Source organism: Cyprinus carpio, chromosome A2 (genome assembly GCF_018340385.1).
Source record: "Cyprinus carpio isolate SPL01 chromosome A2, ASM1834038v1, whole genome shotgun sequence".
Taxonomy (NCBI): domain Eukaryota; kingdom Metazoa; phylum Chordata; class Actinopteri; order Cypriniformes; family Cyprinidae; genus Cyprinus; species Cyprinus carpio.
In genome coordinates, this window is record NC_056573.1 from 6,048,088 (window position 1) to 6,066,735 (window position 18,648).

Genomic DNA, 18,648 nt, shown 5'->3' on the forward strand with positions numbered 1-18,648 from the left:
AGATAACATCTATTTAAAAATTTGCTTCGACGTTTTCGGAGATGTGAGCTCTGGGGAATCAGCGGCCATTCAGCGCTGCCTTTGTACTTTTGACCTAAATTTCCTAGCAACTTTTATGATGGCTGTTGCTGTTTATTAAATACTATTATTCAATAAATAATATTTTAAATAATTAATAGTAGTAAAGTTGTGCTCTATAGTTGTCATTTCTCTGGAACTCACTTTACAGTGATGTGATTTGTGGCCAGCTCTTTGTGTTCTTTTTCACTTCACAGTGCAGCTTGAGAGAAGTCTGGATGATAGCCAGAGACTTTATTCTATAGATGCTGGGTTTCTATTGCCTAGTGCTGTCAGTATCAGAGCTCTTGGGTTACTGAAGCAAAGGGGCTCAGAGTGGAGCTCTGCCGTGAGGGTCAGGTATGGTGTACAAGGTAAGTGATTTTTACAAATAACGCAACACTTTTAAGACAACAACACAACAGACTCTTCATTCACTTATTTATTTTTCAGAGGATTCACAGAACATGCAGGAGTGTCACGTGACGCAGAAGCTCCACAGCGAGTCTGACCCAGTCCAGACGTACCATATAACAGCAGCACATGAACTCCACTGTTCCCATTTCCTCAACCTAAACCACAAGGTCAAATTTATTGTCTCGCAAACAGAAATGTACTCTTTGGTTTCACAGGTTTAAAAAGTTTTCTGCAATTAATTCTAGTACTGATTCCCTTTTGGTTTCTTGCAATGCAATGCATATAAAACAGTTCATGATAACAGCTATGGCAGCCTTCTGATTAGTGGATTGTTTCCACCAATAGATTCACCTTAAACATGAACGGAGCCCAATCCACGTCCAGTCATCTCTTGATGTAAGCTATGGAAAGCAGTGGAACCAGAGCAGCAACAAACACAGGATCCTCTTCAATCAGTCCCTCAGAAACCAGTCTGAACCCGGGCTCACCAGTTATGCTGTGGAGGTTTTGCTTTACTAAAACATTCAGATTGAATCTCGACTGTGTACATCTAATGTGTTTTCACATATTGTCAGATGTTTGGGCTGTGGTCTTGATTATGATTATGTCCCATAATAATGTATACTGCTTCTTCCAGCTCAGCCTGCGACTTCTAGACAGAGGACTGAATTACAGAACTCAGCTTCTGCACTCTTATTTCAAGAAACACAAATCTGAGAGCAGCACCCATCTGAAAATCAACTACAACAACCAGATGCCTCTAGTAGCTGGCCTCCACTGGAAGGACGTGTCAACAAAGACCTCCCTTCAAAAGTGGGAAGGTGTGTAAGTATATATTCCCTTGATGCTTACCAACCAGAATCATTCTTCCATTTGTGAAGATCTATCTAGATTTTAGAGATCTAGACAATATAATGGTACCATTTCAATTATCTGCCAATATTACAGATTTTTTTTATTATTTATCATATTGGTCAACATCAGATTTTTAACTATGCATGGTCATTTCCAATTTCCATGTTGTTGTTTTTTTTTTTTTACATGTGCAGTCATCTAAAGCTCACCCAGAGTTAATCTAGTTAATCTAAATACTAATATTGAATAACACTTTTCAATGTAGTCTTTAGCAAATTTCAAAATTAATATCCATATAATAATGTACATTATAATTTTGTAATGCTTAAATTCACTTTAACATTTAAAGGGATTGAAAATAGCTCGTAATGTTATAGTTTTGCATTATTTAGACCAGTTATTTTCAAACAGGGGGCTGGGGGCCCAATAAAGGGCCTCAGCAAACTTCCAAGGGGGTGCAAGGTGACTGAAAAGTAATTTATTTAAAACAATATTATTAATATCTTAAAATATAACACAAAATCAACATCAAAATCAAATTTATTTTTCCCCCTCAATATTTTTTTAACATTTTATATTTATTTATTTTTTTTTTATTGAAGATCATACAGTTCCTGAAATATGTGGAATGTGAAAAAAAAAAATCATGGTAAATCAATTTTTTGTTAATAAAGTTGGAAAACAAGCAGCTTTGTCATTTGGTTTATAGATTTTTTTTTAATATATTTTGAATAAAGGCTGTTATGGGGTGGGGGGCTTTGATTTGGACATAACAGTTTTGAATTTAGTGTCTGCCATTTATCAGTTATTAGCTATAATATAATAATAATTAACTGCTTATTGTTGTCCTGAATTCATAGCGGTGCATCTCTATAGATTTTATTGGAAAGGGCCCATTTGAAAGAGTGCCATGAATTTATACAGTTTATGTTAATATTCTAATTCATGTAAAACTATGCTTGTCATTCATTATGTCCACAGGTTCATTTAACATGGATACCCCTTGGCTCTATGTGTACATAGCTCAAAAACTAACTCAGCCCCAGCGTGGCATCACGCAGTTCAGCTCTGAGGTCACCACACGGAAACTGGTGAACATGCGAAGTGTTACTCTGGAGGGTTTCTACAAGGATAGGGGCAAAGAAAGACAAGGTCGGCTGCACCTTTTCACACCGACTGCCAGTTATATTAAGGTGTGCGTACCTTCTATCACCTCTCACTCAGAAATGGTCTTTCTAGAGAAACTTCAGGATAAGTGCTGATCTTGGTGTTGTTGGGTTGGTGGATGGAACATGCTGGGCAAGCGTGGAGTTAAAGCTTCATGCTCCATCAGCACAGCCTGGACACCAGCTTTGCACGGGCAGATATCTGTTGTCAATGGCAAGCAAGTGAAGACTCTGGAAATAAGTGCAGGCTATGGCAAGCAGGACCTCAATATTTCTGCAGTTCTCAGTACTCTGGATAAGGTACCAGAAAAGTAGTTTTCCTGCTAATGCTGTTTAAATATGTCCAAAATGTGTACTGATCCAAATCTTTACATGTTTGCATAAATGTTAGCCATTCTGGACTGTATTGTTCTCTCTCTCTCTCTCTCTCTCTCCCTCACTCTCTCTCTCTCTCTCTTTCTCTCTCTCTCTCTCTCTCTCTCCCTCACTCTCTGAGCAGAAGCTAAAGAAAAGGCTTTTGATGATGACAATGACCCTGTCAGATCTAAAAAACCCTTATGCAGAGCTACAGATGGAGGGTGCCATAGAAGAGATACGGAAGGAAAAGAAAATTTATCAGAAAAGATGGAAGCTAAACTTCAGGTCTGTCTGGAATATGAAAAGGACGAAGTAATGATAATGATGACAGCAGTAGGAACACATCTCTGACTTTCTCCACAGTGCTGTATTACTCTATACCCATAAGTGTATTTAGTTATGTTTGCTTCTTCCAACAGACAACCGTTTAAGTTTCTCCCTCAGAGTCTCATCCTCCAGGAAACATTCACAAGTCATCTACATCAGAAGGTTTATACTTTAGAGTCAAAGGTTTTTGTCCATGGAAACAAAAAGGTCATTCATGTCCTTACTCTGGGTTTTCAGCCACAGCAGCCATACGTGAGTCTGAAATTTATCGACACACTGTGTAGTGATTGTGTTCATAGGCTATATTACAATAAACAGACTGTAATGGTAGAGTCACCCAAGTCTTTTATCCAAGAATTAAACTTAAGTCAGTTAATCAGAATATGTGAACTCACTGGCACGCTTTGTTAAGTGAAATTTAATATAGATGTTAGGGCCATACGAGCAATGCTTGCATGTATTTTTACACAACAGTTCAATAAACAATGTTATAAGAGTACACGTTTACATTTTAGACACAATATTGCCATTTGCTTGGTCTATTTTTTGCTGTAGCAATGAGAATAATTCCAAACAAAACCAAACCAGAATCAACAGATCTGCTTCTCCAAGCAAAACACAGTAGAAGTGTTCCTTAATGACTTGTTTGAATGGTTGAGTGAGTGATTCAATGACTCACTCATAAATACAATCACTTTTCTTTTATGAACATATCAGTACTGTTTTAATGAATGAGAATAAATTGTTGTTGTGTAATGTGGTTTATTTGTTAGGTGTGCTCCTCAATAGTCCAGTCTTTCAGCACTGAGAGAATTCCCCAAGACTCAAAGATCTGTGTTACTGTCCAAAACCACCAGGTAAGCCAGCAGAGATATTTTATGTATCTCAGAGCAGTGCCACATTATTCTTAACTATTGTACAGCTAGTGTCATTTTAAATCTTATATAGGATCATAATTTTAAAATGAGTTCACATTTTTTCTTTGTCCCTGTCAATGTGCTTTCGTAACCTGTCTGTGGACTGCTTATGAAATTCAGGGCAGGTTGTGGACTGGAAATGATGAAATACTTGCAGCTTTTGGTCAAGTACAACTTCATGACCTAACTACATCTCAGCAAGGTATTACAGTGAAAGCCAACCTGTCCCAGCTGTTTCAGGTAAACACTTTATTTTTCTTTTTACTTGCCTCTGATCTTTGTACTCAAGTAAGCAAGTGCCTAGTAGTTGATGGTACTCTGTTCTAGTTTACCTTGATGTGAAATACCCGTTTACAGTTTGCCTTGACAGTTTACAGTACACTGCTGTGAAAAAGTGTTTGGCCCCTGTCTGAACTTCTGTATTCTTGCATACCTTTACACTGAAGGTCATTGGATCTTTAACCAAAGCATGAATCCATAAAATGAACCTTCATGAACAAAAACACAACATGATACAGCTTTCATGTATTTAATATTCAAATAGTCCGATTCAGATGAGAGACGTCATTTTTCACATCATTGTTGTGTTGTACCTTTACCATTTTAAGTAGAATTAAATTAAAAGAGTCTTTTTCAGCTGGATTTCCCGACCTCTGTCAGCCTACATATTGAGGTGCTCAGGAGTCACAGGAACAACAGCGAGTTTGAATATCATTCTGAAGGGAACGTTGCCATTGATGACAATAATTACCATGTAAATGCCCTCAAAAGTGACTTTTTTTTTGCACCTGAGTAATTAATTGCATATTTCTTAGTTGCTGATATTGAGTGTTTTTTTATTTTATTTTTCATGACATTCCAGGCTAATGCAGCAATAACAGTATCCCCTTTTGGAAACATTAGCAGTTCTATCAGCCTGAAGGCAAATGAAAAAAATGCAACACTTCATTTTACTCTAGACAACAAGGTGGCAAAGGGCATTAATACTGTGTGCGTCCATGCTGGCTTTCATCAGACCTTATTCCCAGGGGTCACTTCTGACGGTCATATTCATTTAGCTGCTAATTCTTCTTCAGAAAGGTAAACTGATAACAGCAGTTCTATCTTAGTGTGGGATGATATATTCACTGTGCTACATCATCTACAACATCTATCTTTTTTCTTTTTCTCCAGTGTTTTCTTGCAGTGTACAGTTAAAAAGGAAGAGGAGACGTTTAATGCTCACTTTAGTGGAACTTTACCAGATGATCAAGAGTGGCGAATATCTCTTTCAGCAGATATTTTCAATTCAATACAAGATCTTGCTGCTTTACCTAATTCAGCTAGTTTAGTTGGAGTACTAACCCAGTCAAAGGGTCTAACTGAAGGTAAATCCAAGAGCAATGTGCTGATGCATTAACTCATTGTGCAAATTCACTTTTCAGTGAAAAAAGTTTCAGAAAGTTCAATATCTTTCAGGGAGGTCGACTTACGATTAATTAAAACAAAATTAAAACCAAAAATTTGAGTAGAATTCAAGTTTATGTATTCATTGCATTACACATTGGGCTAAGTAAGTTCACCACGCAAATACAGCATCTAATTGAATGTGTGGTTAGTGCTTGCTAGTTTCATGTTGTTGTGTGTTTGCGGTGCAGGAGAGCTCACTGTAGTAGTGGATGATGCTGTATATGGGCTGGAAGTGACTCGTCAGCATGACAGCAAGTCTGGAGAAGATCGTAGTACCTTACTATGTCTAGTTGCTATGGAAGAGTCTCTGTGTGTAAACATCAACATTAATTTAACACATTGTGGGTGCAGAAGTCTTCATACCCAGCTGTCTCACTCTTTCCCTTGGCTTCGTTCTGCAGGTATGTTCAGTAGCATTAGCAGGCTCTTGTTATGGCTGTGTGGTGGAGTGCAGTTTGTTTCTGTCTCTGTGTATTGGAGCAGGGCTTCCGCTGAACAGCAGCGCAGGTGTGTATTTGAACTGGAATGGCAGTAGTGTCTGTGCCCAACTGACGCTGCATGCAGGGGCCAGCGGCCCGACAGCTACACTGGAGCAGAGTTCTCACCACAGCTCACAAACTACTGGATGCTCTCAGGTTAGAGTATCACAGTCATTCAGTAATTGTGAATCGCTGAAAGGCTCCCATAGTTCTCAAATCTCAAACACACCAGCTAACACCCTAGAACAAATGCAGTATTTGTGTAGTTTCTTTTCTTACTTGTTCCTCTTCTATGTCAATAAATTGTCTGAACTTCCTGGCTGTATGCAAACAAAGAAGTTGCTGTGTATTAATGAATTCACAAGATTTGAACTGACAAAAGTGAAACATTTGTGAATAACGAGTAATGTGTCATATGAACTGCTTTAAGGGGCTTTTATGGTCATTTTTGTCTTTTTATGAGCTTGAGATTTTAATTCTTCTTAACATCTTCTTTCATACTCACTAATCATCCATTACTATTATTTAATGTAATAATACATATAATATGACATTTACTCACCCTCATATTTCTGTGGAACCCAAAAGAAGATATTTTGAAGAATGTTGAAGAAGAATAACACATTTGGATATCATTGATTTCCATTGTATATAAATTTTTCTTTCTACGACATTTTGTCATAATTTTTTACATTCCGAAAGAAAGTAATGTGGGTTTGGAACAACAAGGGGGTGAGTAAATTATGACAGAATATTCATCTTTAGGTGAACTATCACTTTAATATTTCTCTCACACTGTATAAATGTTTGTTGTTGTTTTTTAAATAAAAAACTGTGTAGCTGCCTTTATATTTCAGGAAAGGGGATTTTGTAATGGAATAAATGAATATGCTAGTCTTGAAACCTTTCTAACATCTATATAAGTTGAACTTTTGTGATTTGTGTTTGTTTTGAAAATACCTGTGATGCCTACCTTAATCACACTTAAACATAGAGTGATAATCACTTATTGAAGAATAAGCAGCATCAGTTTAGTATGCAGTAGTATCTATGTGGAGGCCCCAGAACCCCCTTCTACACTCTGGGTCATTTCCCATGTTGATGAAGGGAAATGCCTCTGATTCCACACTCCTCTCCCACGAGCAAAGTAAACTGAAGGCCCGGAGGCTTGTTTTTACAGGTGAACTGCACAGAGGGGATTGACACAGGCCACCTGCTGGGCGTCTGCTCTGGGCATGACCAGGAAGACTCACTGAAGGTACGTGGGTGAGAACATTTAAGAGCGGTTCCTTCTTTTGAAGACTGGTTAAGTGATCGCTGTGAACATTGGATTGTGTTTGTATCATATGGTAAGGCACATCTGAACCCATCCTGATATTTGTGTAGGTTGGAATCAGAGCCGGTCTTTATAACTCCCAGAGGTCAGCTTTCTCATTTGATCTTCAAGGTCACCAGGATATCTCCAGGTGCAGTAGTCTTGTAGGAAATTTCATATCTCAGGGTTCAGTTTTCTTGTAGGAAATTTCACAATTTTTTTTTTTATGTTCAAGGTCACCAGGATATCTCCAGGTGTAGTATTATTTGTTTGCTTTGCATACATACCTGCCATCTGAGTTTCACTTAAAATCACAGGTATGACAAAATCATTTTTAATGTTTTTTTAATTATTGTGGTTATTTTTTAAAAGGAATAGTACTCTAAACATTTTAAAGGGGCATTCAGTACTTCTCTGGCTAGCATTTGCATCACTATCCTTCGTGTATTTTACATACCGATACCACAATGGTGTTATTAGACACTGCACTGCCATCTATATTTTCTCTGAGTTTTATATAAATTACACTGATATAGGTGAGTTTTAGAGAGAAGTCTACACAATAATTAACCCCTCACCTGTTCAACCAAAAAGAAGTCACTTGGGCATTGCTATGCAGAATTATCTCTGTCATCAAACCTTTACACCTGTATATTGTCTTTACTTTCTGTTTTCTGGCTTCAAATTAACTTGTAATCTGTAACCTATTACATCTCCAAAGTAACCTTCCCAACAACACTGATACTGAGTGGGGCGACACGCACCATATATAATTAAAACACTTTTCATAGGAAACAATTATGAGTACAGTTTTCATTTCCCTTGAGTGTGCACAATTTACTTCTTAATGTGAATTAAAACTTAACTTAGCACCAAACTACTAAATACATATTTAAGTATGCTAGATTGTTGTTGCATGACCTTAGTATCCACATTATACACATTTCCCAAAGTGGCTATAAGTTAGCATCTCAAAAAATGTTTGTTTCGCATGTTATTCCTTTTTATGTAAAAATGGCATACATGTTGTTCCCTTACAGTTGAGCCACACACGCTCTTCAGTAAAAGGTACTGCAGAACTTCTGGTCGGTGTGAGCGGTTTGGCTTTTGAAGCAGAGATCTCGAGTACAAACTCTGGCTTTAAACAAGTGCTGATGTTCAATCACTCAATACCTCAGGTAGTGGAACTGTCTGTCAGCCCTAAAATTATATCTCCTCTAAAGGTATAGTCATGTTTACCAATTTTCAGCGAAATCCATTCATTTAAAAAAAAAAATCCAAACCTTCTGGAATTTTGAGTGAGGATGAAAAATTTTCCACATTTCACATTGGGTTCAAATTTTACTCATTTGCAGTGCTGGGTAGTAAGGATTACATAATCAGATTCCAAAAATTAAGGACTTGTTATTAGATTATATTACATTTTAAAATACTTGTGATTAGACTAGTTACTTTTTTATTGATTACATCATAGGTTTTCAACCCTGCTCCTGGGGACCCACTTTCCTGCACAGTTCAGCCCCAACCCTTATAAAAAACACCTGAATCAGTCAGAGACCAGGTGTGCTGAAGCAGGTTGGAAAAAAACTTTGCAGGACAGTGGGTTCCCAAGAGCAGGGTTGAAGACCTATGATTACATATTACAATTACATTACAAACACATTAAAATGTATAAATTCACATTATTTCTTATTTACATGTAGTGCAATGATTCTTTTTTTTATTCACCTAATATGTTTACTTAAAATCCCCCTGAGAATAATTAATTAACACAATTGCATGTTCATGGTAATCTTATATTAGCACCTTAACAATACATGAAACGTGATACTTTTTGTTGTGTTACATTACATTTTGAATAATGTGCTATTTCTGTACCACTAGCTACACTTGTTGCCCAGGAATCTGGCATTGAGGACACGCTACGGTGGAAAAAGAGGGTCACACACTCTCACGCATCGAGCACAGTGGGAGAATCAGGATTTAACACAGACCGATGGTGTCACACAGTTACAAAGTTATCCAGAACTGTCAGGTGGATATGCCACATTGCTATCGAAGATGAAATGAACACTGCATCAGTTGTATCATCATGAACACCATATTCTGAAATGCTCAACATGTCTGTCTTATTATAGGAAAGACTCAGGGTTGGGGTTTGGATCTTAGGGTAGAGAATGACATTCAGAAGAAACTAGGTGATCTGAGTGTCGACTGGATTCTGTTTGGACGCCATGATCAGGTGAAGCCAGACAGAGGTTTTTGGCGGTTCTGTTGTGGTTTGGTCGTTTGTTATTACATTGTCCAGATATAAGTGTGTTGTTGTGTTGTGTTCAGGTCAGAGTTCAAGGCTCTTGGACTTTGGTGAGCAGAAAAACTGATTCATTAGAACAGAAACAACCCTTTATCTCAACACTGACTCACTTTCACATACATTCCCTGTCTCACGGACCCGGCCAAAGGCACGACAGCAACAACCAGGTGCACAGCTGCCATTCTCAAACAATCTCTATAATCTCAAATAATCTCCAAATTTTCAAAGAAAATATTCCCAATACCCTTCTGTTTCTCAAGTATTTTCTTTCCATACAAATCCCTTTTCCAATGCATCTCTCCATTGTCAAATACTTGCCACACTCTCTAGGCTGCAATTCCTTTCTTATAATTGTTAAAAGGATAGTTCGCCAAAAAATTAAAATTACCCCATTACTTACTCACCTTCAAGCCATCCTAGGTGTATATGAATTTCTTCTTTCATACGATTACAGTCGGAGTTATATTAAAAAATGTCCTGGCTCTTCCAAGCTTTATAATGGCAGTGAATGGGGGGTCCAGATTTTAAAGCCCCCAAAAAGTGTGTCCATACATTATAAAAAGTACTCCACATGGCTCTGGGGGGTTAATAAAGGAAAAATATGCATATTTAAAACTTTAGGAACCTTAATCTTTAAAACTTATAAAGTTTTCAATATGGATATTTTTCTTACACAACAGTCCTTTATTAACCCCCAGAGCCGTGTGGAGTACTTTTTATGATGGATGGATGCACTTTATTTTGCTTCAAAATCTTTATCATTATAAAGCTTGGAAGAGCCAGGATATTTTTTTTTTATATATAATGCCGATTGTGTTCATCTGAAAGACAAATGGCTTGAGGATGGCTTGAGGTTGAGTAAATCTTGGGGTAATTTTCATTTTTGGGTGATCCATCCCTGTAAAATCTAACATGTAATATCCATGTTATACAAGTGTTGTGTTTCTATAGCCCATCTTTCTTGGGAGCACGGAAAGCCTATAAATGTTTCTGTAACAGTGAGCGAGCACTGGCACAATGACTTAAGCAGAGGGCAGGCCTGTATCTTTCTCTCACCAGGACAGGTACACCACAGCACAGCACTCACTACTTTCATTTTACAAGCACTGTTGTTATCTACAATGACTTAATTTTGCTATGTAATAATTAGGATAATGTACAGTCATTATCACAAAATTAACCCCTTCAGGGGCATAAAAGGTCTGATCAGGATCCTGTTCACCCTGTCAATGTTTATTTTGCAATAATGTCCAGCTGACTTACATACAGTACCGTTAAAAGTTTGAGGTTTGTATTACACTTTTATGTATTTGAAAGAAGTTTCTTTTGCTCACCAAGGCTGCATTTATATGATTAAAATGATAGTAAAAACAGTAATATTGTATAATGTTATTACAATTTAAAATAATCATTTATCATATATATATATATATATATATATATATATATATATATATATATATATATATATATATATATATATATATATTTTTTAGAATGTAATTTATTTATGTGATGGTAAAGCTGAATTTTCAGCATCATCACTCCCGTCATGATCCTTCATTTGCTGCTCAAGAAATATTTTCTTATCATTATCATCATCATCATCATCATCAATGTTTAAAAACAGCTAATATTTTTGATGAAACCATGATAGATTTGTGTCCTTTTTTTATTCATAACAACAGCATTTATTTGAAATATAAATTATTTGTAACATGATAAATGCATGTCACCTGTGATTTAATACATCCTTGCTAAAAAGCATTGTGTTTTTTTTTAATCACACTGACTTCAAATTTTTTAACGTTAGTGTATATAAAAAATAAACTACTGTATGCTGTGCCCCAGACAGTATATCTCTTCTTTGTTTTCTGTATGTATGGCTCTGTCAGATACAGTCGTTGCTCCCCCTAGTGGAGATGGAGGGATGTGTTGCTGTAGCTCAAGAGGGGGAGGCCTACTCCCAAAACACAGAGCTCAAATGGAAGGACAAGAGGATAACTCAAAGCATGAAATACCAGGTGTGGATTATTTAAGGAATCGAAAACTTGTTTGTTGTAATGCTTTTATTTAGGATGTTGGGATCTGAGATAATCTTTCTTTTTGTTGTCTGTTTTTTAGGAAGGAGTAAAAGGAATGCACACACTCCTTGTGGAGGTGGGGGCCCAAAACGTCTCTCCGTCTCCATGTCCATCTCACTCTCTTCTGACCCAGATACACACCAACCTGAGGGACCGTCTTGAACACCATGTTCAGATCGGCCTCTGTCCTCCACAGCCTGTAAGATCACACAATAGCCGCCATTAAATTACAATAAAATGTGCATAGAACAACTTAAAGGGGTCATGAACTGAGAAATCAATCTTCCCTTGATCTTTTGACAGATAAGAGATCATTGTACTATAAAAATATCCTATAAGTTTCAGAACTCAAAACTTTCTTGTTAGTCTAAAAACAGCTTATATTGAAGCCAATCTGCAAAAAATGACAGGTTGTGGAATATGCCACCTTATGTCGTAATAGTGTGGCTAAACCCCACCTCCGCAGAAGAAGATCAATGCCTACATCTAGATCACTGCCTGTTTATCCCCGCCCACATTTGCACATGTAGTGTAAATAACAAGAGAGGCAAATGCAGGTCTACACAGAAACCAAACAATAAAGATGCTCTGAAGACAACAAGACGTTGTGCAGTGCCAAGCTGTGGAAAAACACTGTCTTTGCATTGCCTTCCTTCTGATTGCTTTGTCTGTTATTACAGATCATTTAATATGTACCAAGTATTTATGCATCTTTAACCTAAATCACAGCAGTAGTGGATATAAGTGCAAGCTTTATTCCAAAGAGTGGTCAAAACATGCCGGGTCAAACACCAGCAAACAGGTATAATCCTGGGTGAGACAAAAGAGTAATCCACAAAACAAGCGAAGGTCAGGGCAGGCAGCAAACAATCAGAAATTAGGTAAACAGTCCAAGGTCAAGAGACAAGGCTAGGCAAGAAAACAAGAAACTAGGAATTACAGAAAAACACAAGAGCTAGGAAACGCAACAGGCTAACAATACTGAGCAATGAATGAGTGAAACACCTGGCTTTAAATAGGGCGAGACTGATGGAGGGAACAAAACACATGGTGAATACAATCAGTGATCAAGAGTCCAGGCAAAGGATTATGGGGAATGTAGCTAGTGAGGGAGCGACAACAGTCCTGGGTGGAATGCCCACTCGAGAAGCTCATGGGCACTCCAGCTGGTGAACGTAACAACCCTTTTAACATTCACACATATCACTGTAGAGAGACAGAGTTCATCCAAATACAAAAATTCAGTGTTCTTGTCATTACACAGCATTTTAAAAATGTATTTATTAGAAGTGACATTAACATCTGTACATAACATTTTTCCCTGGTTAAAAAATGTGCATTAGTTGTATTGCATTTGCACTTCTAGTGTATTTCAAACCTTACAAGTATATCTTTAAAAAGCTGTACTTGCAGATAATAGAATATCAATAAAATAAAAGGCCACATATGTGTAATTAAAAAATGCACTTTGTAATAATGTCAAATTAAACATTTTTTTTGCTTTAAAGAACATTTTAAATCATCATGTTTAAATAATCTTTTGTCATGCTTTTAAAAAGTGCACATATTTTGACTTTCTAAAGTACATGTAAAGTACTTGAGTATAATTTTAACTGGTTATTTGAAGTATTGTTTATATACTAAACAGCAACTTCATTACAAATGTGTAATTACAAATATATTTAAACACAACATACAATAAAAGATACATAAAAGTACATAAAAATGTACCTACGTTCTACTTAAGTGAGTCAAACACTCTTTAGTTCAAATAATTACGTTTAATGTAAATTTAAACTAATACATGTTTATTTAATTGTAAATTACATGCAGTTAAGTGCCTGGAAATATTACATTTAGTTTGCATATAAGTATATATTTTTTAAGTAATAAGTACTGTTTTTTAAGTATGCAAGAGTTATTTGTTGATGAATTTCCTTTAAGACCTCAAAAAAAAAAAAAAAATTGAAGTGCTAGAGTTAATATATGATTAGGACTAGGATTTGGAATAAAATGATTAGGATTTAAAATTGTGGTAGATCACTACAATTATATTAATTCAGTTCAGCTGTAACATTTTGTTTTGTTTCTCGCAGGCTTTAATTTGGTCTGGATCTCACAGAGTGAACTCAGGCAAGGAGCTGCTGTACACTCACACCCGTGTGTCTGTGTCCGGACACCCTCAGCACAACACCTTCACAATGACGCTCAGAAACATCAGCAGCAGTCAGCGCTCCAACTACTCACTGATCACAGAGGTACTCACACTGCTACTCATCATGAGATTACCCTCAAATTGTTGGTGAAGAACTTTTGAAGAAAGTTGTAGTTATTTCTATTGTGTAGAAAATATAATTAGCTTATTATGTTTTAAAACTTTAAAAGCCAATGGAAAATACAAAAACAAATATATGTGATTTACAGTGGCGGGTAGGAAACTGGAGTGTGGAATTGGCCTGCAGTTCTCTGTCTTCAGGCAGGAACGTGGTGGTCCAGGGTCATGCAAAACTAGACCGCAGTGAAATGCTCTGGATGCAGGGGGCACTGGGAAAACGCTGCCTTCGAGCTGCTGCTGGATACGATACTGGTGATGATGCTAGTAAACCCTAAAAAACTGCAGATATTCACTTTTCTAGGGCCTTGAAATGATCAGTATGATTACAACTGTTATCTGACTGATAGTTTATGCATTTTTAGGAAGTAAAAAACCTTTTAGGATAATTGTAAATGCACAGGTTGCTTCGTATGACTTTTTGATGTGAGATAGTTTTTTTGTTTATAAAGTAAATCCAAGATAACTTTTATATTGTTAGTAAGAACACTTACTGGATTGAAGCAGCTTAGGTTTACATGATTGTCCAGACATTTTTTTTATTTTATAAAAATCATATTCAAATGTATCATATATGATACATCAGGCTTTTGAAGAGCATTTATCACCACTGTGTTCCATTAGATTATATGGTTTGCATATAATCATAAAACTAATTATTAATAAGATGTTTTTTCCCCTTGTTTATGTGCACAATATTTTCCCTATATGAGCCATAAAAGCCTGATGTATCAAGTGTGTTACGGAACAAAAACTCATATGCAAACTTTTTTATAAAGATTTTATTTGTGACTATTATTTGAGTATTTATTTATGACTATTATTTAATATGTCAGGCTTTACAGGGTTAATAACTCTGCTGTAACAAAGTGATTATTTATCATATATTCTTATGAATGACATTTGTATGCCTTTCTACTTGCCGTCAGAAATGTCTGATGAAATCAGAGTGGTGTTTTGTTCGGAGGGACATCACTGGTTTACCCTGGAGGCTCAGCGAGGCGGTCGTGGCATTGAAAATGAGTCCCTTACCCTTATTTCTGTAGGAGCAGCCAATCAGAGTCTGCTATTTCAAGCTAAGGGATGTAGGGAATGCCTGTGGGCTGCGGAGGTGAGGACAGCAAGGATTTATGAAGTTTCTCGCATAATATAAATCTGCCAGATACCCTTGTAAAACATTGTTTTTCATGTCTGGATTGATACATATCTTTACAGGCACGGCTCCAGCAGCTGGGGTCTCGGATAAGGAGTAAACTGTTGGACAGAGTTCAGAGACTTCAGCATCTACTGTTAACTTTCAGACGACAGGTTTGTTATATCTCACAGGCTGTACTGCCATATATTTGGACTATGTTAAAGGGTTATTTCAGCCAAAAAATGAAAAATCACTTCAATCATTCACCCTCATGTGGTTCCAAACCTGTATGCCTGTCTGTCTTCTGTGGACTGTAACAGGAGATATGTTGAAGAATGTGTCCTTGGGGTTCAGTTTTGGACACCACCGACTTTCACTGTATGGACAGTTGAGACATTCTTTAACCTCCATCCGTCCCTCGGGTCATTTTGACCCGAAAATGATTTTCAAAAAAAATAAAAAAATTTTGTGTTGATCGTTACGGTCCAAGATTCCTTTACTTTTGTCACACTTGCACCCAAAAAAAATTTTGAGTGGATTCGAGGAGTTTAAATGGGTGCAATAAAAAAGTAACAAAAGTGCCCCGTATTTTGACCTGCATAGGAATGAATGGAATTTACGAAAAAAATGGTTTTGATATACAAAATCTGAGAAAATTCACTAAAGATTTATACCCAAACGAAGGGCTGAGACTACAGAATATACCCAATGCAGAAAAAACTCACATACACACACACATGGTACACACACTCCCACAGAACACATTATAATATGTTTCATGTTTCTGCTGGGATATGACTGTCTTCTAGGCAGGGGACAGCATGTTCCTGCTGGAGCTGAGTGAGGGGCCGCTGTCTCTGACTCAGCAAGCCGAGACTCTGCTACTTCAGAGAGCAGGAGTGCTGTGGAAAGCATGGACCACCGGCCTGCTCCGACACACGCTCACACACAGCCTACCGCACACGCTCCATGTCCTGCATCTCATATCTCAACAGGTCCAACAAGAGCTCAGGAGTGAGTTTGCCTTATTAAGTTCTCTATGTCACTGATAATTCATTCAGGTTACCGCTGATTTTATTTACAATCACATGCACAATCCTCTTTGAGCCGAACTGGGTGAATCACAGGAAACACATACATTTATTTTCTAAAATACGGAGCACATGTTAAACTGATTTTCTGTGGCAACGTAAGGTCACAGTATCAGTAATTGATCTTGACAGCATCTTAGTGGCATCACTGCATAAGCATCTGTAAATCAGTCGCAATTATGCACCAGCACAACTGTGGTTTTATGTCATCACCTTTCATTTGAAAAGCCTGTCAGTGTGTATTAGTGTTATTGTAGTTTTAATTTTTCCCAGAACCCCTGGCTACCCTAGCTGGAGCATACCACGATGTGACAGGGGTGCGTTTGGACATGGCGTGGCAGCAAGGAGTGCAGCTGTGGACCAGAGAACTGACGGAGCTTTTGCCTGCAATACTTCACGATCCTCAACTGAGGGCGCCATCGCTGACCGCTTTGCATGTTGCCATTTTTGCAATAGACATGGCAAGAAAGATGCATTTCTCTGTTTTCCTGTCATTACAGGGGGCGTTTACGCTTCACCATTTTCAACTAAAAACAGAAAACTTTTTATGCATTAATTTACACAACAACAGCATTTTGAGAGCCTGAAAAAGCAAACTTTTGAAAACATGCCAAGTTTTGGAAAACAATACTCTGTGTAAACTACAAAATGCAAACTGGCATCATGCGAATGTGTATTACGTGTTCAGTCTATAGGCATGACTAAGTGACATCGCCAACTACTGGCCTAGCATGCATAACAGAGCATTCTTAGTAGTTTTCGTTTTCAGTTCATCATAGTTATGTAAATGTACCCCTGGACTGTTGATTGAGCAGGATAGAGTTATTAAGAGTATGTCTGTCACGTTCTTCAGGTGGGCCAGCAGACCTTTCAGTGGATGGAGGCCCGATCGGCTGCCATGCTAGTGGGTATCAGAAGGCAGCTAGCAATAATGTATAAGTTCTCCAAAAGGTATGTAGTAAATCTGTCAGAAACATGGCCCATAAGTGCTTGTTGCATCTGAACACAGCACAGGTGCTGTTCACTGAAATTGGTCAGTGTGTTTGGGGTGCCAGCATCTGCACTTACTCTATGTCAGCCCCTTGGCTTAGAGTATTAGTATACTGTTAGGTTAGAATAAATTGACGTGCTTGCAAAGTTATTTATAGTCAGGAAGAATGTCTGTTGGGGGACCATCACATTAAAGTGGTTAAAAAAATCCTCCTTGAGCGCAGTCATTCTCAACCAAAGCCCTGCATCGTTGACAGAAATATTCAAATGACCCTTTACTTTTTTAGATGTTTGTAATAAAACGGATAAAAATTAAGGATTAGGATTTTTAAAAAATCACAATTTCTACTTGATAAACTATTTGTAATTAAGATTCATCTGAATGCTGAATAAATAACCCTTCCATTGATGTGTGGATTGTTAGGATAGGATAACATTTGACCGAGATACAACTATTTGAAAATCTGGAATCTGAGGGTGCAAAAAAAAAAACAAAAAAAAAAATGTTTTTAGAAAATCACCTTTTAAGTTGTCCAAATGAAGTTCTTAGCAATGCATATTACTAATCAAAAATTAAGTTTTGACATATTCACGGTAGGAAATTTACTAAATATCTCCATGGAACGTGATCTTTACTTAATGTCCTAATGATTTTTGGCATAAAAGAAAAATCAATCATTTTGACCCTTACAATGTATTTTTGGCTATTGCTACAACTATACCCCAGCGAATTAAGACTAGTTTTGTGGTCCTGGGTCACAATTTGAACTTGCTATAACTATAAAAATGTAAATTCATTCGAAAAATGCCCAACGAGTTATAAGATATTATTAATTTATTATTTTTTTATTAAAGGGGACCATGGATACATTTTTAAAACTTTAAAACTTTGTTTTCCCATTAAACTTTAACTTTGTTTACCACAAAAGAGACTTATCATATGTATATATGTATGTATAATATATTTATTTGAAAATACATTTATAGTGCTATTCATAAACATGACTGCATCTCTTCTAAAATGAGCACGTTTATAATTTCTGAATTAAAGTTTTTTTAATTATTATTTTGAAAGCCTTAATGAAAGGATGGCAATCAAAAGAAAACATTACGGAGTTTGGCATATACTTTTACTGTTATTTCTTTAGAAAAAAAAAAACAACAACTGCAAAACTGCTTATTTAAAACCTATGACTAAGAACACAGGCAAAACCAGAACAAAGAAAACCAAAAGGCAAAGAAACTAAACAGATAGAGACCGTGACATAGTTCAGGTTTTGAAAAAGTATGTAGTGTGACTCCCCAAACACATGATATTTATGAATTAATTTCATGAAATGTGTTGTCACATGATAACAGACTA

General features: G+C 36.9%; 1 protein-coding gene across 1 annotated transcript in view; it reads left to right on the forward strand.

Moving 5' to 3' along the window:
- LOC109094570 overlaps window positions 1-18,648 on the forward strand; it is a 41,248-nt gene that overhangs the window by 14,474 nt on the left and 8,126 nt on the right. Inside the window, exons 25-57 of the mRNA XM_042714224.1 lie at window positions 276-431; window positions 511-641; window positions 820-978; window positions 1,112-1,295; window positions 2,311-2,522; window positions 2,607-2,795; window positions 2,995-3,137; window positions 3,272-3,431; window positions 3,953-4,036; window positions 4,199-4,336; window positions 4,734-4,850; window positions 4,959-5,176; window positions 5,270-5,463; window positions 5,734-5,784; window positions 5,848-5,946; window positions 6,029-6,180; window positions 7,205-7,282; window positions 7,411-7,503; window positions 7,600-7,656; window positions 8,380-8,517; window positions 9,224-9,374; window positions 9,478-9,581; window positions 9,677-9,821; window positions 10,605-10,717; window positions 11,549-11,677; window positions 11,778-11,936; window positions 13,834-13,995; window positions 14,162-14,327; window positions 14,999-15,180; window positions 15,285-15,377; window positions 16,014-16,218; window positions 16,569-16,756; window positions 17,149-17,246. Of these exons, the coding sequence (XP_042570158.1) occupies window positions 276-431; window positions 511-641; window positions 820-978; window positions 1,112-1,295; window positions 2,311-2,522; window positions 2,607-2,795; window positions 2,995-3,137; window positions 3,272-3,431; window positions 3,953-4,036; window positions 4,199-4,336; window positions 4,734-4,850; window positions 4,959-5,176; window positions 5,270-5,463; window positions 5,734-5,784; window positions 5,848-5,946; window positions 6,029-6,180; window positions 7,205-7,282; window positions 7,411-7,503; window positions 7,600-7,656; window positions 8,380-8,517; window positions 9,224-9,374; window positions 9,478-9,581; window positions 9,677-9,821; window positions 10,605-10,717; window positions 11,549-11,677; window positions 11,778-11,936; window positions 13,834-13,995; window positions 14,162-14,327; window positions 14,999-15,180; window positions 15,285-15,377; window positions 16,014-16,218; window positions 16,569-16,756; window positions 17,149-17,246 (4,648 nt within the window). The remainder of the gene's footprint in view (window positions 1-275; window positions 432-510; window positions 642-819; window positions 979-1,111; window positions 1,296-2,310; window positions 2,523-2,606; window positions 2,796-2,994; window positions 3,138-3,271; window positions 3,432-3,952; window positions 4,037-4,198; window positions 4,337-4,733; window positions 4,851-4,958; window positions 5,177-5,269; window positions 5,464-5,733; window positions 5,785-5,847; window positions 5,947-6,028; window positions 6,181-7,204; window positions 7,283-7,410; window positions 7,504-7,599; window positions 7,657-8,379; window positions 8,518-9,223; window positions 9,375-9,477; window positions 9,582-9,676; window positions 9,822-10,604; window positions 10,718-11,548; window positions 11,678-11,777; window positions 11,937-13,833; window positions 13,996-14,161; window positions 14,328-14,998; window positions 15,181-15,284; window positions 15,378-16,013; window positions 16,219-16,568; window positions 16,757-17,148; window positions 17,247-18,648) is intronic.